General features: G+C 36.1%; 1 protein-coding gene across 1 annotated transcript in view; it reads left to right on the top strand.

Annotated features, from left to right (window-relative positions):
* The window catches only part of USH2A (usherin), a 2,188,359-nt gene that overhangs the window by 450,915 nt on the left and 1,712,444 nt on the right, over positions 1–25,000 (top strand). Inside the window, exons 16-18 of the mRNA XM_053712759.1 lie at positions 1,636–2,130; positions 6,981–7,253; positions 17,941–18,110. Coding sequence (XP_053568734.1) covers positions 1,636–2,130; positions 6,981–7,253; positions 17,941–18,110 — 938 coding nt within the window. The remainder of the gene's footprint in view (positions 1–1,635; positions 2,131–6,980; positions 7,254–17,940; positions 18,111–25,000) is intronic.

Genomic DNA, 25,000 nt, shown 5'->3' with positions numbered 1-25,000 from the left:
GGATCAGTAGGCATTCTTACTATTCTAGCGCCAGTAACGTTCCAAAATGAATCAAATGGAATTCATACGTTTATCTTTATTTATATTATTTTAATATCACTATGCATATTAACATGGCCAGGGAATGTAATATGAAGGCATTGGTGGCCTCAATTTTGTAACTAGTCTAAGACCTACTAGAGTATTAATCTGACTCTGCAATGGGAGAAGATTAAAATAGAGATTGTAATTGCTAAATGAAAATCCTGCAAAGTAACAGTATAGAGTGGGAAAATATATTAAATAAGGCAAATAATACTCTAACAACTGGATAAAGCTTTCCACTTAGACCGAAACAGCTTTCTGATATAAATCTAGCTTTACATGTTAATTTAATTAATCTAAATACAGTGGTAGAGGAGGCTATGAAGGTGAACTGTTAATCTGCTTACATGCTTTTACAAAATGTGAACAGAATATCTGTTTTCTGGATCAATTTAAGTAGGTGTTGTAGCCTTTTTGATTTGATCCATTGCATTCTGCTTTATTACTAAGCACCATGCCAGATTAGGTTGACCGTTTTACAACTCTTGACATTTTATCAGGTTCCTGAATGATTAAAAAATCGCTAATTTTTAAAGCACAAATAGAATGCAAATGGAAAGGGGAGGAAAGTCTCCCCCTAAATTTTGAGTCACTTTTTAAAATTGTTTGTGCACTTTTTATTTTTTTACTTTAACAAATTTAAATTGATAAAATTGTTTAATAAAATGTAGATTGCATTGTTCCAGCAAATGCAATCTTTCTGATATTGTTTTAAAATGATTTATGTATTTTGCCTGTAATCATAATTCATTACATATAGTAGATGACTCTTTAGGATTAGTTTACATTTCAATCAAATAATTTTGTTAAAATCTTAAAGTGTGCAATAACATAATTTTTTAAAATTGATTACATCTTTCTTTTTTAATAAACTGAATGAAACATCTACAATTCTAAATTTATACTTAAAAATCAGTATATTGTTTCCATTAGTTGGCTGAAACATATTTGTTGTAATTAGGCTTAAACTAATGGCAGAAAATATTGCGGTACAAAATTTTACTTTTTATGCACTTGTAGACATTTTCTCAAAGAGCACAGTATAAAAAAAATTCTTAACGCTTCACTGATGTATTTAAACAAGAACACATAAACTTCTGTTCAATGTATTAATTTAATAGATATATTATTATATAAAGTAAATATAGTAATAAAGAAGAAAAATCAAGATTGGATATATGTGGAAAGAAAAATGAAAAAGGCCCAATGTGTGTGTGTGTGTGTGGGGGTGGCTTTGTAAGAAAATACTGCTCTGAGAAGTGAGTAAAGAAAACAAAATAGGGGTAATTTAACAAAATCTCTTGTAATAGACATTAATTTAAAAAAGTAATAGAAATGTTGTTTATTGTTCAATTAACTACATTTTACAACATGTCTGTGATAATCTCTCTTGTATAACTTTAATTTTGGAAATAATATATTGTCATGTTCACACAGCAGCACAGTAAAAATGTTCTGTATTTATATTTAACGTACAATAACAATTAAAACAGCAGATTTACTTAAATATTATTATACAATAGGTAATTACATTTTAATCTTTTTATTTAGGTTTTCAGGATTATACAGATACAGCTTTAGTGCCTTATACTGTCTATTCTTACCATGTTGATGCAAAAAATGTGCATGGTTTAACCAGAAGTACCAATGTGTTTTACCAAACAAAAGCTGGATCACCAATTGGAGACATAAATTTATATCTTGATTATCCGGCTGGTCCATTCTCTGCCTCATTGCACTGGATATTCACTTCAAATGATTCAAGTCCTATAGAGAGATTCATATTAACTCACACATCAATAAAATCATCAGAACCTAATGTGTCTTATGAAGGACTTAAATCATCAATGACAGTTCACAATCTGGTCCCTTTTACAAAGTATAACTTTTTTGTCCAAGCATGTACTGTTGAAGGATGTCTGCAAAGTAAACCAGTCACAGTAATAACAGCTCAAGCGCCTCCAGTATTTCAAGAACCACCAGTTATGATAAACACCAGCTCTTCTGAAATTCACTTACAGTGGGCTGCACCCTTACATGCAAATGGTAAGACATTGACTTTGTTTGTGTGATGTTTATGGTAGCTGTCTTTAATTGTCATGTATAGGCTTCCTTAACCTCTAGGGAACGTTTGGAAGTTGAATAGTTAGGGATAGTTGATAGTTGGCCAAGCTAGAGGAAGGAGTAAATATGCATAAAATGTTAATCCAAAAACTTTGTAGACTGTCGGATGCTCTTATTTTTTTTATCAAAAGACATTTTAAAAGCTAAAGGATGGCCAATAATGAATACCATTACCAATGAAAACACATGCTTCATCAGCACATTGTTAGTTTTTATTAGCCATGTATCAGTCTGCATTAATAATTGGAATACCACAGTTTGGAAGTCCTTTCTTCCATAGGTAGATCTAGCTTGACACAGACTACAATTGGGGACACTTAAGAGTGATATGCCTTGATTGGATAAAACACCCTAAACTCAATTCATATTTGTTCTATGAAAAATACTGTATTGAAGCCAATAAAGAGAGATCGGAAAGTACTACATTGATTGATTGCTTAAGTGTCAAACCTGAGAATGACATGCACAATTTCTTACCCAATCCTTACCTCCCATTTGCCAGGCTAAAAAAACACATTTAAACCCCTGCCTGACCTAGTTCTGATCAGAAAAATTTTGAGATATAGGGGCCAATTTATCAATGTCTAGCGGGCATGATATGCTATAGCGTATCATGTCCGCCATACATCGCTGAATGCAGACAGCATATGCTGTCAGCATTTAATATTGCTGAAGCAGTTCTGGTGAACTGCTTGGCAATGCCGCCCCCTGCAGATTCACAGCCAATCAGCCACTAGCACAGGGTGTCAATCAACACGATCATATGCGATCGGGCGGATTGATGTCCGCAGTCTCAGAGGCGGCGGACAAGTTAAGGAGCAGCGATCTTAAGACCGCTGCTTCTTAACTCCTGTTTCCGGCGAGCCTAAAGGCTTGTGCGGAAACAGGGGTATTTGGCCCCATTCGGGCCATGATAAATCGGCCCCTTAGTATTTGAGCTCTTGGTTAATACACTTGGACCTAAGTGACCCAAGAGTGATGCTTGTCTTCTTGACACTCAGTTACCTTATTACATGTAGTAGTCACTGCTGCATGTGGCTTTAATTGTACTTTTTTAAGATGTACAAAAAAAACTTACTATTTGTATATGTCTCATATTAATTTTAAAGGAATTTCATTTCTGTATAATAAATTCTTAATTTTTCATGAAATTATTTGTTATATGTTCTGTAACTATTGTTTACTTTAAATGACTGATTCTTTTCATTTTTCAAATTTTTTAATGTAAGTTTGGGGTTAAAATTTGTTGCATACTCTGATGTCCATTGAAAATAATAGTGAACGTATATCCGTTAACAAACCGATATGTTAATGAATATACGTCCGAAACAAATGAGCAAATGAACTAATGAATGAATTTACTTGAAAATGAACAAAACAAATATTTTTGATAAATATATAGTGGCAGCATGTAGTGGGTAGCAGCCTTCCAGTTGTGGCACAGAATAAATCCTTTTTTTTTATTATGGATTTAAACAAAATAAGAAAACCTCATATAGTGTAATATTCATGCCATCATAGCAGGATTAGGTCCCTATATATAGACAAGATACAGGACCAACCACCTAGAAAAGGGTTGTGTGGCTATGCCATAAGGAATTGTGGGTAGGACTTGGATGTGCAACCTATTTCACCTACTATAAGAATCAGCATTCAAATGTTAAAGGTATATGAAACCCCCACAAATATCTTTAGTGATTCAGATAGAGCATTTTGAAAAAAGTTTCCAATTTATTTATGTTATCAAATTTACTTCGTTCCCATGAGATTCTGTGTTAAAGAAATATCTGGAGCACTATATGGCAGGAAATAGTGCTGCCTTATAGTGCTCTTGCAAATGAATAACATTATTGCAAAACAGATGCTATTGTGTTCCAGAAATGGGCCAGCTCCTAAATGTAAAATAGAAGTAAAATTGCTGCTCTATCTGAATCCTGAAAAAAATATTGGGTTACATAGCCCTATAATGTCACTTATTTGTTTCCTTTAAATTGAATATATAATTGTAACTATCAAATTTAACATTTGTTTCTAAATACAAATACCCAAATATTTGGTAAATATTCTAAATTTGATTAAAAGAAAAGGGCATATGTTGTTTCAAACAAATGTGTCAAAAACATGCACCCACCCTGAATGTTAAAGTATGCATTTTCCAAATCTTCTAAGTCCTTAGTCATGCTGCAGTAAGGCACCTTCTACAACCACAAACTAAAAGTATGTTCTCTAAGCCACTTGTCAAAGGTTGTTACTGTTGAGTAACACCAATGGCTGATGTAGCTAAACAGACATATTCTTTTGTTTGTGTCACCCAATCCCATATTCATTAACGAAACAGTAAACTCTAGAATGTGTTGCAACTTATGACAAACATTGCAGTATATAGAAAATGTAAAGAGTTAAAATTACACAATAAAAGCCCCCTAGGTATTTTCTTAGACCTCAGTTGGCAGGCAGTATAGCCAATGTTATGTCATACCATCCTCCCTACTGAAACTAAGGAGAGTGTGCACCAGCTCTCTGGCTTAGCTGCTGTACCTGGAGTCTGCGCAACATGAGACCCTCATCTACAGTGGGAGAGTATTCTGTTTACTTTCAATAGGGAGGATGGTTAATTGGATTTATTGCCTTTAAATCTTAACATGCAGTTAAATTACCTTTTTTTAATTTTACCACTAACTTTTTTAACTGCTATAACCAGCAAGTAAATGTTTGAACAAATGTCATCACAAAATACTAAACAGGAGGTTAAAACCTTCAGAAAAGAACTTATGAAATTAAAATGTAAATAAAATATTTAGTTAGGCTTAATGTTCTTACTAGAATATTATTGGCTAGATTACGAGTCTTGCGTTAGCCTTAAAAAGCAGCGTTGAGAGGTCCCAATGCTGCATTTTAACGCCCGCTGGTATTACGAGCATGGCAGGTACAGGTGTACCTCTCACTTTTCTTCCGCGACTCGAGCTTACCACAAATCCCCTTACGTAAATTGCGTATCCTATCTTTTTAATGGGATTTTCCTAATGCTGGTATTACGAGTCTTGGAAGAAGTAAGCGGTACAGCCTCTCCTGTCAAGACTGATACCACATTTAAAAGTCAGTAGTTTATTGAGCTAACACCGTAACATAAAACTCTTAACTAAAGTGCTAAAAAGTACACTAACACCCATAAACTACCTATTAACCTCTAAACCGAGCCCCCCCCCCCCCCACATCGCAAACAGTTAAATAAAAATTTTAACCCCTAATCTGCTGACCGGACATCGCCGCCACTTTAATAAATGTATTAACCCCTAAACCGCCGCACTCCCGCCTCGCAAACACTAGTTAAATTTTATTAACCCCTAATCTGCTGTCCCTAACATCGCCGACACCTACCTACATTTATTAACCCCTAATCTGCCGACCCCAACGCCGCCGCTACTATATTAAATTTATTAACCCCTAAACCTAAGTCTAAACCTAAGTCTAACACCCCCCCTAACTTAAATATAATTTAAATAAAACAAAATTAAATTACTACAATTAAATAAATGATTCCTATTTAAAACTAAATACTTACCTGTAAAATAAACCATAACATAGCTACAATATAACTAATAGTTACATTTGTACCTATCTTAGGTTTTATTTTTATTTTACAGGTAACTTTGTATTTATTTTAACTAGGTACAATAGATATTAAATAGTTATTAACTATTTAATAACTTCCTAGTTAAAATAAATACAAATATACCTGTAAAATAAATCCTAACCTAAATTACAATTACACCTTACACTACACTATCATTAAATGAATTACCTAAACTAAAATAAAAATAAACCCTAAGCTAGATACAATGTAACTATTAGTTATATTGTAGCTATTTTAGGGTTTATTTGATAGGTAAGTATTTAGTTTTAAATAGGAATAATTTAGTGAATTGTAGTAATTTTATTAAGAATATTTAAAATTATATTTAAATTAGGGGGGGTGTTAGGGTTAGACTTAGGTTTAGGGGTTAATAACTTTATTATAGTTGCAGCGACATTGGGGGGGCAGAGTAGGGGTTAATAAATAAAATGTAGGGTTCTGCGATGTTGGGGGCAGTAGATTAGGGGTTCATAAGTATAATGTAGATGGCGGAGGTGTCCGGAGCGGCAGATTAGGAGTTAATAATATAATATCGGTGTGGGCGATGTAGGGGGCGGCAGATTAGGGCTTAATAAGTGTAAGATTAGGGGTGTTTAGACTCAGGGTTCATGTTAGGGTGTTAGGTGCAGACATAAAATGTATTTCCCCATAGGAAACAATGGGGCTGCGTTAGGAGCTGAACGCTGCTTTTTTGCAGGTGTTAGGTTTTTTTTCAGATGGCTCAGCCCCATTGTTTCCTATGGGGAAATCGTGCACGAGCACATTTAGCCAGCTCACCGCTACCATAAGCAGCGCTGGTATTGAGGTGAGAGGTGGAGCTAAATTCTGCTCTACGCTCACTTTTTTGCAGCTAACGCCAGGTTTAAAAAAACCTGTAATACCAGCGTTGTCTTAAGGGAGCGGTGAGAAAAAAAGGCTTGTTAACACCGCAAGCCTTACCGACAAAAACTCGTAATCTAGCCGTATGTTTTTAGACATGGCTTATACCTAAAAAGTTTTTTTATAATATTTGATAATATTTTATTTAAATAGATTTACAACTAGCAAAAGTGGAGTATGTGAAAAAAAATTAAATTGTACTTTATACATTTTCATATACCTATTTACTTGACATAAAATATCTTATTTATATTTTTAGGAATTATTATAAGATATGAACTGTACATGAGGAGTATCACACAATCAGACGATAATCCTATTCAGTCCGAAAAGCGTGTATTTCAGGCAAGTGGATGGCTCAATCCTCAGCCAGTTGTGGAGTCTCAAAATGAAAATGCCTTGATGCCACCTCCTACCAATACAGTTGTCACTAACTTAGAACCAAATACAAAATATGAGTTTTGTGTTGTGTCAGTTAACATGGCTGGCAGTATATCTTCAGAATGGATAACTATGAAAACAGAAGAATCTGGTAAGAATTATGAAAATGTAGATGATAATTACTATATTATGAACCCAAATGTCTGTTTTATCTTTCATATATTACCTGTGTGTTGTCCTTATTAGCCATCAAGCGATTTGTCCCTAAGGACAAGTTTCAAAATGAAAATAAACTGCTTAAGATAAAAAAAAAAAAAAAATAGCATTTTATTACAGTGTTCTTTTATATTTATGGTGGATATTTCTAGAGATTCAGATCAGAAATGTCTACTAAAATGTGAGCGCCTGCTAAAAACTTTGTCAACTTTTTGTATCAAATATTTCAGCCATCTTGTCAATTCATTTTTTACCTATGTACATAACGTAGACAAATTAGAAATCAAAATGTTATATGAAATTGTGCAGTCTAAGAGCACAATTCTTTAAACTGTTACAGGCGCTAGTTGAAGATAAGTCACCAGTATGAGATTTCTAACAAGATTCTAGAAAGGCAAACTCTGCTGTATCTCTCTACAGGCCATTCCCTGTATTTCTGGATGTGAAAGAAATATAAGCACAATACAATTTAGCACTACATTTGGGAGTTGTATTACAGTTACACATTGTGCTTTGTATTTTAATTTAGGCTTCACATTTTGCATTTTAACTTGTATTACATTTAAACGATTCCCTTTCTATTTTGTGTATCAGAGCAAGTAGATTTTGTACAGAGCAATGTGTTCAGGATTATGATTTGTACTAATTCAAATAGCACTTTAACTGTTTCTCTGTACCTTTAACTAAATATGGGGTTGATCACAATCTTTTAGAAACACTTTTCTGATTCTTTTCTACAGAAAATCCCCATTAAAATCTATAGGGGTTTTTGTAGATAAATCATTTGATAAACTTTTGTAAAGGATTGTGATCAACTTTGTGTTCGTATTTCTGTGTATCTTTTACATTGCATTTATTCTTTGTGAAATAATCATGGATCTTTCAGAAAGTGGACTGGACAGGGGCATTGTCTATGTGTCTGAAGTTCTTTCACATTCTTCATTATATTCTCTACAGATTTTACTCTCTTGTTCAGGGTTATTAATAGGCCCTGCTCCCTAATATTTGGTAGAGTGAGAACAGGGGGAGGTGTTATACAAGGATATACTAGTGAAATGTTACATGTAGGTCGTTTTAGTAAAAAGTCCTCTACCTGCTCAATGAAATCTTGGGCGGACAGGTTCCTAAGTAGGGAACCTTGTCTGTCCTTGATTTGATAAATGGGGCACTTTGTATCAAGGAGTCAAATAGGCAATAGGAGGAGATGTTTTTTTTTGGTGTTTGTAAAAATATTTGAATTCCTGGGATTTGTGTATGGGTGCCTTGTGGCTAAGGGTTAGAGAGGTCGAGTGCCTGGAGTAGGTGTACTGGGTGGGAAATTGCCTAGGGATTGTGTCAAAAGGTGGAAGAGTGCATGGGAATGCATATATAATCATACAGCACATTTTATTTTATTAAAGGGACAGTCAACACCAGCATTCTTGTTGTTTTAAAAGATAGATAATCCCTTTATTACCCATTCCCCAGTTTTGCATAACACAGTTATAATAGTACACATTTTATCTCTGTAATTACCTTGTTTCTAAGCCTCTGCAGACTGCCCCCTTATTTCAGTTCTTTTGACAGACTTGCATTTTAGCCAATCAGTGCTCACTCCTTGGTAAATTCCCGTGCATGAGCTCAATGCTATCTATATGAAACACATGAACTAACGCCCTCTAGTAGTGCAAAATTGTCAAATGCAGAGGCAGCCTTCAAGGTCTATGAAATTAGCATATGAACCTCCTAGGTTTCCCTTTCAACTAAGAATATCAAGAGAACAAAGCAAAACTGGTGATAAAAGTAAATTGGAAAGTTGTTTAAAATTACATGCCCTATTTGAATCATGAAAGTTTTTTTTGGACTTGACTGTCTCTTTAAATATCAATCGCTATCCATATAACCATTAGCCTTCCCTAATCCTCATCTGTAAACATAATAACCCTCTCTCTAGGGTATTGGGAGACTTAATTGCCAATTAGTAAGAGAGGGGGGGGGGTCATTGGCATGTGAAGACTTCTAACTACCAGGTTTTCTCTACCTTCACTGATTAAATCATGCTGGATTGCCCAAGATTCCCTGCTCAACAGATCAGGCTCACTGGCACCAGTGGGTGGGGAACCAATCAACATGCGGGTTGCCCCATTCCCAGTAGATGCCAGGTTAGCCTACTAGGGGCCATGATGGAAAAGCTTAAGTACCCTGTGGTGCAAAGTGGGTTGGGATGAGGAGTTTTATGTATATGGTTTTTAAGAAAAATTAACGGCTAGATTACGAGTTTTGCTTTATAGTGAAAAAGCAGCGTTATCAGATTATAACGCTGCTTTTTCACTACTGCTGGGTATTACGAGTCTTGCAGATTTAGGGGCACCGCACACTTTTTTGGCCTTACCGCAAATCAACTTACACAAATTGCGTATAGTCTTTTTTCAATGGGACTTCCATAGCGCTGGTATTACAACCTTGTCCTGGGAGGCCAAAAAGTGAGCGGTACAGCCTATCCCGTCAAGATTCGTAACACATTCTAAAGTCAGTTGTTATGAGTTTTACACTACAGAGCTATAGCATAAAACAAATAACTAAAGTGCTAAAAAGTACACTAACACCCATAAACTACCTATTAACTCCTAAATCGAGGCCCTCCCACATCTCAAACACTAAAAGAAAATTATTAACCCCTAATCTGCCTCTCCCGTCATCGCCACCACTATAAAAAACATATTAACCCCTAAACCGCCGCACTACCGCCTTGCAAACATTAGTTAAATATTATTAACCCCTAATCTGCGGTCTCTAACATCGCCGCCATCTATCTACATTTATTAACCCTTAATCTGTCGCCCCCAACGTCGCAGCTACTATGCTTTATTTATTAACCCCTAAACCCTAACCCTAACACCCCCTAACTTAAATATAATTAAAATAAATCTAAATAAAACCTACTATTAATAACTAAATAATTCCTATTTAAAAATACTTACCTGTAAAATAAACCCTAAGCTAGCTACAATATAACTAATAGTTACATTGTAGCTAGCTTAGGGTTTATTTTTATTTTACAGGCAAGTTTGTATTTATTTTAACTAGGTAGAATAGTTACTAAATAGTTATTAACTATTTACTAACTACCTAGTTAAAATAAATACAAATTTACCTGTAAAATAAAACCTAACCTAAGTTACACTAACACCTTACACTACACTACAATTAAATAAATTACCTAAATTAAATGCAATTAAATAAATTAAAAACAAATACTAAATTACACAAAATAAAAAACAAAATACAAGATATTTAAACTAATTACACCTAATCTAATAGCCCTATCCAAATAAAAATCCCCCCCAAAATAAAAAAAAACCCTAGCCTAAACTACCAATAGCCCTTAAAAGGGCCTTTTGCGGGGCATTGCCCCAAATAAATCAGCTCTTTTGCCTGAAAAAAATACAAACAACCCCCCTAACAGTAAAACCCACCACCCACACAATCAACCCCCCAAATATAACCCTTAACTTAAGAAACCTAAGCTCCTGATTGCCCTGAAAAGGGCATTTGGATGGGCATTGCCCTTAAAGGGGCATTTAGCTCTATTGCGGTCCAAAGCCCTTACCTAAAAATAAAACCCACCCAATAAACCCTTAAAAAAACCTAACACTAACCCCTGAAGATCCACTTACAGTTTTGAAGATCCAACATCCATCCTCATCGAAGAGGCATGAAGTCCTCAATGAAGCAGAGAGAAGTCTTTATCCAAGCCGGGAAAAGTGGTCCACCAGACGGGTAGAAGTCTTCATCCAGATGGCATCTTCTATCTTCATCCATCCGGCGCGGAGCAGCTCCATCTTCAAGAAATCCGGCATGGAGCATCCTCTTGAAAAAGAAGCCTTCTTCCAGAATGAATATCTCTTTAAGTGACGTCATCCAAGATGGCGACCCTTAGATTCCAATTGGCTGATAGAATTCTATCAGCCAATCGGAATTAAGGTTGAAAAAATCCTATTGGCTGATTGTCAGGGGTTTTACCTGTTTTGTTTGCCATGTGCTGTTGGCAGCCATTTTACTCACCTCTCTTGCAGACTATAGTGCATTGTGGGGGATGCTGCTCATTTACTGCACTTCCTTTTATGGCCAGACTGGTGTGCATCATCCGTGTGAGACAGGATGCAGTCTCAGAATTGTGATGTCATCACTTGTTATTTAAAGGGCCTCTGTTCAGTATGCTTGCCTTTGCGTTGTCTCAGACCTGTTTGTGAGAGCTCCTGTATATTACCTGGCTATCTGACGTCCCTCCTGGTTCCTGATCTCTGGCTTGTTCCTGACTCTGCTGTTTTCCATGTTCCTGATTCCGGCTCATCTGACTACTCGCTTTGGCTCCTGACTCGGCTCATCTGACTACCAGCTCTGGTTTTTGATTCCTGGCTTGTTATTTGACTTGTGGACTCTTTATTATTTTTTGCTATTAATAAAGCTGTGATTATTTTTGCACTTCTGGTCTCAGTCTGATTCCTGGCACCCTGACATTACGCAAAAGCCATGAATCCTGATGGTGCTGATAATCCACCTTTACCAGCCATAATTTCCAGGATGGATGAACAGGATCACCACTTGGATCAATTCGCACTAGCCCTGCAAACCCTGCTGACTCGCACTGCACATTTGGACCAAAATGTGCCACAAGTTATGGCTGCTCCTGTTTCCGCACACAATGTCCTACCAGAAGCATGTCCGGTTCTGCAATTCTACCTCAGCGATATGGAGGCGATCCTAATCAGTGCAGAGGGTTCTTGAACCAGGTGGGCATTTATTTTGAGATGTTACCTCAGGCGTTTCCCTCTGACAGAGCTAAGGTGGGATTTCTCATCTCGTTACTCTCTGACACAGCTCTTGCCTGGGCTAATCCCTTGTGGGAGACTAATAAACCTGTGATTTCAAATTACCCTGAATTTGTGGCCTCTTTTTGAAGGGTTTTTGATGTTGCTCCTCTGCTGCTAAACCACTCATGTCCATTCAGCAAGGTACAAGATATGTTGCTCAGTATGCCATTGAGTTCCGTACACTTGCCGCAGAGGTAGGTTGGAACAATAAAGCCCTTGTTGCCGCCTTCTTTCATGGGCTCTCTGATGCGATTAAAGACGAAGTTGCTGCCAGAGATTTACCAGAGGATCTTGAGGCATTGGTGTCTTTTTTATCCTAAAGCGCGTGTGCGGAAGCCTCCTGTTCCATTGTCTCCTACGTGTTCATTCCCACCCATGCCTCCATCTCCTCCCTTGCCTCCTGGTACCAGGTACTGTTGAGCCGATGCAGTTGGGATTCACGCGTCTCTCTGCGGCAGAGAGGGCCTTTAGGAGGAGGGAGGGCCTCTGCCTCTATTGTGGTTACAAGGCCACCATTTGAAGTCTTGTCCTAGACGTCCGGGAAACACTCACACCTAAGGTCCTGTCGGGGGCAGACCTTGGGTGGTTTATCCTCGTCCCCAGAACCGCTAAAGGAGAAACCTTTGGTCACGGTTGTCCTTTCCTGGGTGGACTCCTCCATAGTCACCCAGGCTCTTGTTGACTCCGGTGCTACGGGCTATTTCATTGACAGTGCTTTTGTATCAAAACACTCTATTCCTGTTTTGCCTCGGCACGTTTCACTTGCTATTGAGGCCATTGATGGCAGGCCCCTTCAGCCCTAGTTACTCACGAAACTGCTCGGTTATCCATGGCTGTTGGGGCTCTCCATTTTGAAACCCTCCAGTTCCAGGTGATAAACTCTCCGCATTTTCTGGTTGTTCTGGGTTATCCCTGGCTCCAAAAGCACAATCCCAGTCTCGATTGGCACAGGTCCGAAGTTTTGTTGTGGTCTCCGCAATGTATTTCCACTTGTCTTCGGAAACCAGTTAAAGTCTTGAGCACTTCTTCTGTATCTCAACTGCCAGAGGAGTACCGAGAGTTCCTAGACATTTTTGACAAGGTGCATGTCGGCACATTGCCTCCTCACTGTTCTTACAATTGTGCCATAGACCTGCAAACCCGGAGCCATTCCTCCTCGGGGCCGGGTTTACCCTCTGTCTGTTGCAGAGAATTGTGCTATGGAGGAGTATGTTGCCTCCTGCTCAGTTTGTGCACATAATAAGACTCCTCGACGTCTTACTGTGGGTCTTCTTCACAACCTATTGCTAATGGTGAGCGTCCTTGGACACATCTTTCCATGGACATCATTGTCGAGCTCCCTGTTTCCAATGACAATACTGTTATCCTTATGGTGGTTGACCGTTTTTCTAAAATGTCACATTGCATTCCCTTGAAGAAGTTGCCTACCGCTCATTGCATCAGCCAATAGGATTTTTTCAACCTTAATTCCAATTGGCTGATAGAATTCTATCAGCCAATCGGAATCTAAGGGACGCCATCTTGGATGACGTCACTTAAAGAGATAATCATTCTGGAAGAAGACATCGTTGGAAGAGGATGCTCCGCGCCGGATGTCTTGAAGATGGAGCCACTCCGCGCCGGATGTATGAAGATAGAAGATGCCGTCTAGATGAAGACTTCTGCCCATCTGGAGGACCACTTCTCCCGGCTTGGATGAAGACTTCTCCCGGCTTCGTTGAGGACTTCTTGCCACTTTGATGAGGACTTCTCCCGGCTTCGTTGAGGATGGATGTCGGATCTTCAAAACTGTAAGAGGATCTTCAGGGGTTAGTGTTAGGTTTTTGTTAATGGTTTATTGGGTGAGTTTTATTTTTAGGTTAGGGCTTTGGGCCGCAATAGAGCTAAATGCCCTTTTAAGGGCAATGCCCATCCAAATGCCCTTTTCAGGGCAATTGGGAGCTTAGGTTTTTTTAGTTAGGGTTTTATTTGGGGGGTTGGTTGTGCGGGTGGTGGGTTTTACTGTTGGGGGGTTGTTTGTATTTTTTTTTCAGGTAAAAGAGCTGATTTTTTTCGTGCAATGCCCAGCAAAAGGCCCTTTTAAGGGCTATTGGTAGGGTAGTTTAGTTTAGGCTAGGGTTTTTTTTATTTTGGGGGGGCTTTTTTTATTTTGATAGCGCTATTAGATTAGGTGTAATTAGTTTAAATATCTTGTAATTTGTTTTTTATTTTGTGTAATTTAGTGGGGTTTTTTTTGTAATTTAGGTAATTTATTTAATTGTAGTGTAGTGTTAGGTGTTAGTGTAACTTAGGTTAGGTTTTATTTTACAGCTAAATTTGTATTTATTTTAACTAGGTAGTTAGTAAATAGTTAATAACTATTTACTAACTAGTCTACCTAATTAAAATAAATACAAACTTGCCTGTAAAATAAAAATAAACCCTAAGCTAGCTACAATGTAACTATTAGTTATATTGTAGCTAGCTTAGGGTTTATTTTACAAGTAAGTATTTATTTTTAAATAGGATTTTTTTAGTTAATAATAGTAGGTTTGGTTTAGATTTATTTTAATTATATTTAAGTTAGGGTGTGTTAGGGTTAGACTTAGGTTTAGGGGTTAATAAATATAGTATAGTGGCGGTGACGTTGGGGGCGGCAGATTAGGGGTTAATAAATGTAGGTAGGTGGCGGCGATGTTAGGGGCAGCAGATTAGGGGTTAATACTATTTAACTAGTGTTTGCGAGGTGGGAGTGTGACGGTTTAGGGGTTAATATGTTAATTATAGTGGCGGCGATGTCCGGAGCGGCAGATTAGGGGTTAATAAATATAATGTAGGTGTCGGCGATGTCGGGGACGGCATATTAGGGGTTAATAAGTATAAGATTAGGGGTGTTTAGACTCAGGGTTTATGTTAGGGAGTCTTAGGTATAAACATAAAATGTGTTTCCCCATAGGAATCAATGGGGCTGAATTACTGAGCTTTACGCTTCTTTTTTGCAGGTGTTAGACTTTTTCTCAGCCCTCTCTCCCCATTGATTTCTATGGGGAAATCGTGCATGAGCAGGTACAACCAGCTCACCGCTGACTTAAGCAGCGCTGGTATTAGAGTGCTGTATGGAGCTCAATTTTGCTCTATGCTCACTTCTTGTCTTTTAACGCTGGGTTTAGGAAAACTTGTAATACCAGCGCTGTAGGTAAGTGAGCGGTGAGAATAACGTGCAAGATAGTACCGCACCCCTCATAATGCAAAACTCGTAATCTAGCCGTAGGTTTTTTACTGAAATAAAAATAAATAAAAAATGAAATCAAAACAGAAGGTATAGGACTGTTGTCTCATTTCTCCCCTACCCCATTAAGCTGATCAATTCTCCCTGTAATTTGCAATGGATTTTAGTTGGTGGAGTTGGGTAAAAAAAGCATGGTACAACAGTTTTTTTTTTTAATTTTATTATTAAAAATAAAACATTCTCAATTCTATGAAAATGTCTTTTTTTGTGTTTGTAAAAGTGCTTCTAGTAAGAGCTATCAATATTTTCTGGGGGAGCATATGAGCATGAAACATATATTTATATGGCACCTGTGTTTAAATGCTACGCCTGCTAATAGAGCCTACAGTGAATCATATTCAAAATGTTTTAAGATATAAAGCAGAAGAGTGTCCCATGGTATAAATCTGTATATATCAACCTGATACAAATTAGCAAAAAAAGGAAAGTCACAAGCAAAGCACACCTCCAAGTGTTAGCATGAGTATGTTGGGCTATTTTAGTCTAAGTTCTGGTTACTCAGCCTTCTCACAGGACTAAATCATCACTGGACCACCATAAGCAGTGTAAAGACAACTAAAAATAAATATGTAAAATTTATCAAATAAGAAATATTCATAATTAAATAACATATATTAAAAGATCATCATTTTATGTGATCTATATTCTAGCGCATAAAGACTCTCAACTTCTGTTACAGATAGTCTTTTCTATATGTATTACTAGAATCCCTATATTAGTATGGTGATATAAATGTATAAATAGTGTAAAGTCACTGGTTAAGGATATAATCAATACGAAGTGATATAGTGAACTATTCTAGAATACAGAGAGCAGCCATTAGCTGTCAATCACTGTTGACATATACCTACTTATATTCAATGGGATGAAATTGGACCGTTCCCCCAGGATCAATGACTTTGAACTTCACCTTTTTGTAAAGAAGCAGAGTTTGCAGCAACCAGCCACCTTAAACTAAAATATGCTGAAATGCAAATCTAGGTAACAATACACAAGTCTTACAGAGGATAGTAGAGGTTTACAAGCTTCCAGATTTTGCACATACTTGTAAAGTTGTTTAAATAGGCACCTTGAATTTCAGAAGACTCTTATGTGGACCTGTGTTGTAGTCACAAGTTCACACACTGATTAATGTCATTCATTATTATGTTTGCTGCATATGTAATTTGTTATAGGACTTTTAATTACGCAGTATAGAATGGCTTATACTGTAATTAAGAGTTAATTACAATTTAATTTGCCTAATATTTGCAATAGCTTTTCATATGGTAATGTTTATATATACTCTTCTATCAAAAAAGAACAGTAGGAGAGTTGCAATTTATTTTTATTTTTAGCTCAACTTTATACTATACATTAATTATTTTATATTGTGGCTCTTACTTGTTCTTATCATATAGCACTAGATGTACACAGATGGGCTTTCTGAAAACACTGTTAGTTGCAGATAAAATGATATATTGTCTATAACTATACTTACAGTAGAAGTTTTTTTCTCACCTTATACTCACTGTAATATATTTAGAGACTGGTTTGGATGCCCAATACAAGCTTCACTATGCAGCCGGTAGAAATCTACCATAAGCTGCTGAAGGGCAACGAGACTAAATTAGCTGTCCATATGTAACTTCTCATCCTGTACTTTCCGATCCCCAATAGTCTTTAAATTAGCATTTCACCAGCATTGGATAATTTGTGTTAAAATGGAAATTGAGAGCAACAAGGTGAGGCCTTGTGAAGCTCATCTGAATATCCATACCCAGAATCCTTTAATCTAGTGGAAACACAGGTTATTGAGGTTTTGGACTCAATGTACTATGCAACACTTGCAGGTTGGTCTCGCACATGATTGAAATTACCCCGAAGACGCTTGCTCGGGTTGAGTGACAGGCTCGCCTCTCCTGATTGGTTGTGTGAGAGAAGGTGACAGCATTGCACATTCAAGGGAGTGTGTTATTATACATCTGGGCAGCAGACACTGTATGTTCAATGCAAAGCCGGTTCAATTTAAATCTTCCACTGCTTGATAACAGTGAAGTAGACCATGAACATTAATTCCAGCAGGGAAGTATTCTTAAATTAATTTTGATTTGCAAAACCTTGAAAAGTATGCTAAAAAAGTGGTAAATGCTTTTAAAACATTTATCTTCTATACGGATGCAGTATTTAAATGCTGATATACCTAAATTGACTATAATGTCCCTTTAATTGGCCAGCCGCAGTATCTGTTTAAACATCTGTCCTGCATATACTTTTCCAACCAGGGAAAACTGAGTCTTTCATCTGTCTAATGTTGTTAAAATGAGTAAAAATAACAGCTCAGTTATCAAATTCCACTAATTAGTTAAGTCTGTAAAACTCCAAGTCCATTCTGGGATTAATTCCATATAAGAAGTATACATTTGCTATTATTAAATATTATCTCACAAATCAGGTCGACATTTCAATTTAAAAAATATAATTTATTTGCATTTTTCCCCTAAATATATTTGTTTCCTTAGAGCCTGTCTTTATGCCACCTCCATCAGTATTTCCACTTTCATCAACATCTCTGAATGTGTCCTGGGAAAAACCAAACAACCGCATGGCAAGAGGAGAAATTACTGGGTTTACAATCAATGTCATATCACAGGATATTCCTGACAATTCCCATACAGGGGAAACCTCAGAGGTATGTTTGCAAAAGTAAAAACATTTCAGTTTGCTATTTCAATATTTCATTACATTTAGGAAGGTAATGTCTAATATAAATGTGGTGTAGAAAATGAAATCTGACATTAAGTTTGATGTACAGATGTTATTAATACAAATGAACAAAATAATATATGTTAACCTTTTTGTGAAGCACAAAGTCGTGCATAAGTTTATTTAAACATTATTTAAAAAATAAAGGACTTCAGTTATTTGAATTGACTAATAAATGTTGTGCATCCACAGACAGGGCTTATAATTTCTACTAGTCCTCTAGATCCGGATGAGTAAGCAAATGATTTAGAAATCTGACTTTTTTTCTATCTTTAACAAGTGGCGACTCTAGGAACATTATATGGGGGGGGGCACATAAGATACCACAATCAAAACTGGGGCGCGTGCACTAATAATTTTCACCACTTAAAGGGACATGAAACCCAAAAAAATTATTTCATGATTTAGATAGAGAATACAATTTTAAACAACTTTATAATTTACTTCTATTATCTAATCTGTTTATTCTCTTTGTATCATGTGTTAAATGAGCAGCAATGCACTAATGGTTTCATACTGTACACATGGGTGAGCCAATCACAATCAATATATTTATACAGCCACCAATCAGCAGCTAGAACCTAGGTTCTCTGCTGTCCCGAGCTTGCCTAGATAAACCTTTCAGCAAAGGATAACAAGAGAATGAAGCAATTTAAATAATAGAAGTAAATTAGAAAGTTGTTTAAAATTGTATTCTCTATCTGAATCTTGAAAGATTTTTGGGGGGTTTCATGTCCCTTTACTGATATCATTGAAAAAAAATAAGATTCCAAAATACCAGAGTAATGTGTTATGCAATGATACTTTTTTGTACTAACCTAATACTTAAAAGACAAGCTTCCAAGAGTTTTCCTATCTTCCTCATTTATTGCTTCAGTTGAGAAAGAGAGGAACACTTTTAAAACCTTTTCTTTATAGTTTAAAGCAATGTCAGCAAGCACCAGGGCTCTGTAAATAATCCTTATGTTAAATATGTCACTAATGAAGACCAATAAACAGACCCTGAGTGTTGTTTGGTGTGTGTGTAACTATCTAATACTAACTAACATGTATAAATTTTACACAGCCAGCCACTTTCCACTGCCACAAAAGTTCTTAAAAACCCCAGAACAAGAAACGTTATTAGCCTGGTGCTTGCGTGTGTATATGCCAGTGCATATGTCAATAATGTGAGTGTGTATATATCCGTGTATATGTCAATGTATATGTGTGTGTGTGTAAACAGTAACAGGCCCATTTATCAAAGGGCTTGCGGACCTGATCCGACACTGCGGATCAGGTCCGCAAGACCTCGCTAAATGCGGAGAGCAATACGCTCTCCGCATTTAACATTGCACCAGCAGCTCACAAGAGCTGCTGGTGCAACGCCGCCCCCTGCTGACTCGCGGCCAATCGGCCGCCAGCAGGGAGCTGTCAATCAACCCGATCGTATTCGATCGGGTTGATGTCTGGCGATTCCTGTCCGCCTGTTCAGAGCAGACGGACAGGGTTATGGAGCAGCTGTCTTTAGACCGCTGCTTCATAAGTTGTGTTTCTGGCGAGTCTGAAGACTCGCCAGAAACACGGCCCTTCAAGCTCCATACGGAGCTTGATAAATGGGCCTGAATATGTCAGTGTTTATGCGTGGGTACATGCCATGATAAAATCTGTCTCTGAATGCAGAGCTTACACAAGAAACATTTTAAATTAGACATTTTAAAGGGACACTGAACCCCAATTTTTTTTGTGATTCAGATAGAGCATGCAACTTTCTAATCTACTCCTATTATCAAATTTTCTTCATTATCTTGGTATCTTTATTTGAAAAGCAAGCATGTAAGTTTAGAAGTCGACCATTTTTGGTAAACAACCTGGGTTGTTCTTGCTGATTGGTGGATAAATTCACCAACCAATTAACAAGTGCTGTCCAGAGTACTGAACCAAAATTGACTGGCTCCTCAGCTTAGATGCCTTCTTTTTCAAATAAAGATAGCAAGAGAATGAAGAAATATTTATAATAGGAGTAAATTAGAAAGTTGCTTAAAATTGCATGCTCTATCTGAATCACGGAAGAAAAAAATTGGCTTCAGTGTCCCTTTAAGGGTAAAACAATTTTATTGTTTACTGTGTCTTTAAATCAGTTTGTGATCATCTGTTTCACAAAATCATTTTTTCGGGTTCAGTGTCCCTTTAAGTTATCAGTGTGCTTAGGATAATGATTATGGGTGAAGAACATCCAGGTTATCTACATTAAGGGTTAGATTGCTATACTTTCTCATATTCTTTATGTATACATTTACCACTCACTCTCATAAGCTGCCTCAGACTGTAACTATTCATTCACAAATGTGTGTTTATGAGTGCATGAGTGTAACAGCAGTGTTTGTTATTTACAAATATGTGACAGTTTACTGCAAGAACTTATCTGTAAACAGACCCAGTTTTCCTGTGTTTAGAGGAGTAGTGTAACTATCTGCTCCATGATCATCTGTCCTTTCATGTCCTTTCCTTCTCCTCTGCAAGTTTTATGCCACTTAAGTTATAGCCAAAAGCAGTGAAATATGGCCTATGGTCGCTGGTTTTAATGCAAATAGCCATTCAACATCTATAACATAATTTTACATGGCCGCCTAATTTGTTTCATTCAGCAGGGGGGCACACGGGGGGGGGCAAGGAACAATCTTGCCCCCCTGTAGTGACGCCTATTTCTTTAACAATGAGTGGACTATTGCCTTTGTATATATATATATATATATATATATATATATATATATATATATATATATATATATATATATATATATAGATATATAGATATATAGATATAGATATATATATAACACAGGAATTGGCTCTCAAATGTATATATATATATATGGTCCAGATTACAATTGATAAGCTATTTTTTTTATTTATTTTTTTTCCACTCAAGCACTAACTGCACTCAAAGCAAAAAATTAGCATGGCCGGATAAGCTTGCGTATTACAAGTTGAAAGTAACGAAAAGCACCAGAGTAAAAAAATAAATGACGGCTAGATTTAGAGTTTGGCGGTAGCCGTCAAAACCAGCGTTAGAGGCTCCTAACGCTGGTTTTGGGCTACCGCTGGTATTTGGAGTCAGTCAGGAAAGGGTCTAACGCTCACTTTGCAGCCGCGACTTTTCCATACCGCAGATCCCCCTACACCATTTGCGTATCCTATCTTTTCAATGGGATCTTTCTAACGCCGGTATTTAGAGTCTTGGGTGAAGTGAGCGTTAGAAATCTAACGACAAAACTCCAGCAGCAGAAAAAAGTCAGTAGTTAAGAGCTTTCTGGGCTAACGCCGGTTTATAAAGCTCTTAACTACTGTGCTCTAAAGTACACTAACACCCATAAACTACCTATGTACCCATAAACCGAGGTCCCCCCACATCGCTGCCACTCTATTAAATTTTTTTAACCCCTAATCTGCCGACCGCACACCGCCGCCACCTACGTTATCCCTATGTACCCCTAATCTGCTGCCCCTAATACCGCCGACACCTACATAATATTTATTAACCCCTAATCTGCCGCCCCCGCTATCGCTGACACCTGCATATTTTTTTTAACCCCTAATCTGCCGCTCCGTACACCGCTGCAACCTACATTATACCTATGTACCACTAACACAGCCGACCCCTATATTATATTTATTAACCCCTAATCTGCCGCCCCCAACGTCGCATGCACCTACCTACAATTATTAACCCCTAATCTGCCGACAGGACCACACCGCTACTATAATAAATGTATTAACCCCTAAAGCTAAGTCTAACCCTAACACTAACACCCCCTAACTTAAATATAATTTAAATCTAACGAAATAAATTAACTCTTATTAAATAAATTAATCCTATTTAAAGTTAAATACTTACCTGTAAAATAAACCCTAATATAGCTACAATATAAATTATAATTATATTGTAGCTATTTTAAGATTAATATTTATTTTACAGGCAACTTTGTAATTATTTTAACCAGGTACAATAGCTATTAAATAGTTAATAACTATTTAATAGCTACCTAGTTAAAATAATTACAAAATTACCTGTAAAATAAATCCTAACCTAAGTTACAATTAAACCTAACACTACACTATCAATAAATAAATTAAATAAACTACCTACAATTATCTACAATTAAACCTAACACTACACTATCAATAAATTAATTAAATACAATACCTACAAATAAATACAATTAAATAAACTAACTAAAGTACAAAAAATAAAAAAGAACTAAGTTACAAAAAATAAAAAAATATTTACAAACATTAGAAAAATATTACAACAATTTTAAACTATTTAGTTTAGAGTGAATAGAGCGCTGGAACTATCAGATCCCAAACTCCCTATAAATATAAGTTCCTTCCAACTTATATATGTGTGAAATGTTCAGAAGAATATGTGTAGGAATAGGGGCGTGGTGCACTTAAGGGATGTAATTGATTTTTTAAGGAAAAAATTTTTTTTTATTTTTTTTAGTTTTTTACTTTGTAAATATTACTGGGTCCATGTGACCATGTTTGAAAGTGTAAAGAGAAAAAATAATAATAAAACTTATTTTGTGAATACAAACAAGTGTGTAAAATGTGTTTAAACCATATATAAGTGATGCCTTTTAAAATACTCTTTTCTATTAACAGTGTATTAGTGAGAAAAATAAAATAAATTTTTTTTTGCACGTATCTGGTTTTATTATATTGTTTATAGTAACCTTATAAAGAGGGTTTTATTCCTAGTCCATAAGAGTGCATCAATTGCGTGAATTATCTATATTTAGAATTTTAGTGAAAGCAATTATTAATAGTGTCAATTTCCTAAAAAGATTGTGTGAATGTTAAATGGCTGATATCTTAAATAAAATATACCAAAAAGACCTGTGAACAACAATAATAAATCATAAACGACTTTAACTTATGGAATTAAATCAGCAGAAAATTTATTTAAAAATTATGATAAAAAGTATATTATATTTGGTAATTACCACTGGATGTCAGAAATTTCTCTGGGACGTCTCCCAGATATAATGTGGGTATTCAAATGGCCATATGTAAAAACTCAATATGTGTCAATTTGCTACATAAAAAATTACTAAACACAGAACAAACTTAAAAATTAAAAAATGTAAAAAATGTCCGTTTTAAAAAGTCAAGAGAAAGATCCCAAATATCTACTCGTATTATGTAATGAGGATTGGTAAGTTCAAAGTAAGTTTTTGTATCCTTTGCTTCTTATACTTTACTGGATACCGCTCTTAGTGTTATGCATGCGGCACAAAAACAAGAAGTAACTATACATGCCAAAAGTAAGGCCAGAATTTTAGCTTGCAAAGGTGAACGCAAAATAATCCTAACCTGTTTGAAGGACACAATAAGCCTCTGGTTTTACCGCGTGCATAGCACTAAGAGCGGTATATGAAAATTTATTTGTTTTGGATCACAAATTGAAAAAGCCCCAGCAAGAGTGTGTGTAAAAGCTAAAATTCTGGCCTTACTTTTGGCATGTATAGTTACTTCTTGTTTTTGTGCCGCATGCATAACACTAAGAGCGGTATCCAGTAAAGTATAAGAAGCAAAGGATACAAAAACTTACTTTGAACTTACCAATCCTCATTACATAATACGAGTAGATATTTGGGATCTTTCTCTTGACTTTTTAAAACGGACATTTTTTACATTTTTTAATTTTTAAGTTTGTTCTGTGTTTAGTAATTTTTTATGTAGCAAATTGACACATATTGAGTTTTTACATATGGCCATTTGAATACCCACATTATATCTGGGAGACGTCCCAGAGAAATTTCTGACATCCAGTGGTAATTACCAAATATAATATACTTTTTATCATAATTTTTAAATAAATTTTCTGCTGATTTAATTCCATAAGTTAAAGTCGTTTATGATTTATTATTGTTGTTCACAGGTCTTTTTGGTATATTTTATTTAAGATATCAGCCATTTAACATTCACACAATCTTTTTAGGAAATTGACACTATTAATAATTGCTTTCACTAAAATTCTAAATATAGATAATTCACGCAATTGATGCACTCTTATGGACTAGGAATAAAACCCTCTTTATAAGGTTACTATAAACAATATAATAAAACCAGATACGTGCAAAAAATGTTTTATTTTATTTTTCTCACTAATACACTGTTAATAGAAAAGAGTATTTTAAAAGGCATCACTTATATATGGTTTAAACACATTTTACACACTTGTTTGTATTCACAAAATAAGTTTTATTATTATTTTTTTCTCTTTACACTTTCAAACATGGTCACATGGACCCAGTAATATTTACAAAGTAAAAAACTAAAAAAAATTAAAAAAAAATAAAAAAAAATTTCCTTAAAAAATCAATTACATCCCTTAAGTGCACCACGCCCCTATTCCTACACATATTCTTCTGAACAATTTTAAACTAATTACACCTACTCTAAGCCCCCTAATAAAATAACAAAGACCCCCAAAATAAAAAAATGCCCTACCCTATTCTAAAATTAAAATAGAAAAGCTCTTTTACCTTACCAGCCCTGAAAAGGGCCCTTTGCGGGGCATGCCCCAAAGAATTCAGCTCTTTTGCCTGTAAAAAGAAAACATACAATACCCCCCCCAACATTACAACCCACCACCCACATACCCCTAATCTAACCCAAACCCCCCTTAAATAAACCTAACACTAAGCCCCGAAGATCTTCCTACCTTGTCTTCACCATGCCAGGTAGCCAGGCTGAAGTCTTCTATAAAGCGACGTCTGAAGAGGTCCAGAAGAGGCTGCAAAGTCTTCATGCTATCCGGGCAGAAGA

The sequence above is a fragment of the Bombina bombina genome, chromosome 4, assembly GCF_027579735.1.
Source record: "Bombina bombina isolate aBomBom1 chromosome 4, aBomBom1.pri, whole genome shotgun sequence".
Lineage (NCBI taxonomy): Eukaryota > Metazoa > Chordata > Amphibia > Anura > Bombinatoridae > Bombina > Bombina bombina.
The sequence above is the reverse complement of the archived record's forward strand: the minus strand, read 5'-3'. Positions and strand labels throughout refer to the sequence as shown.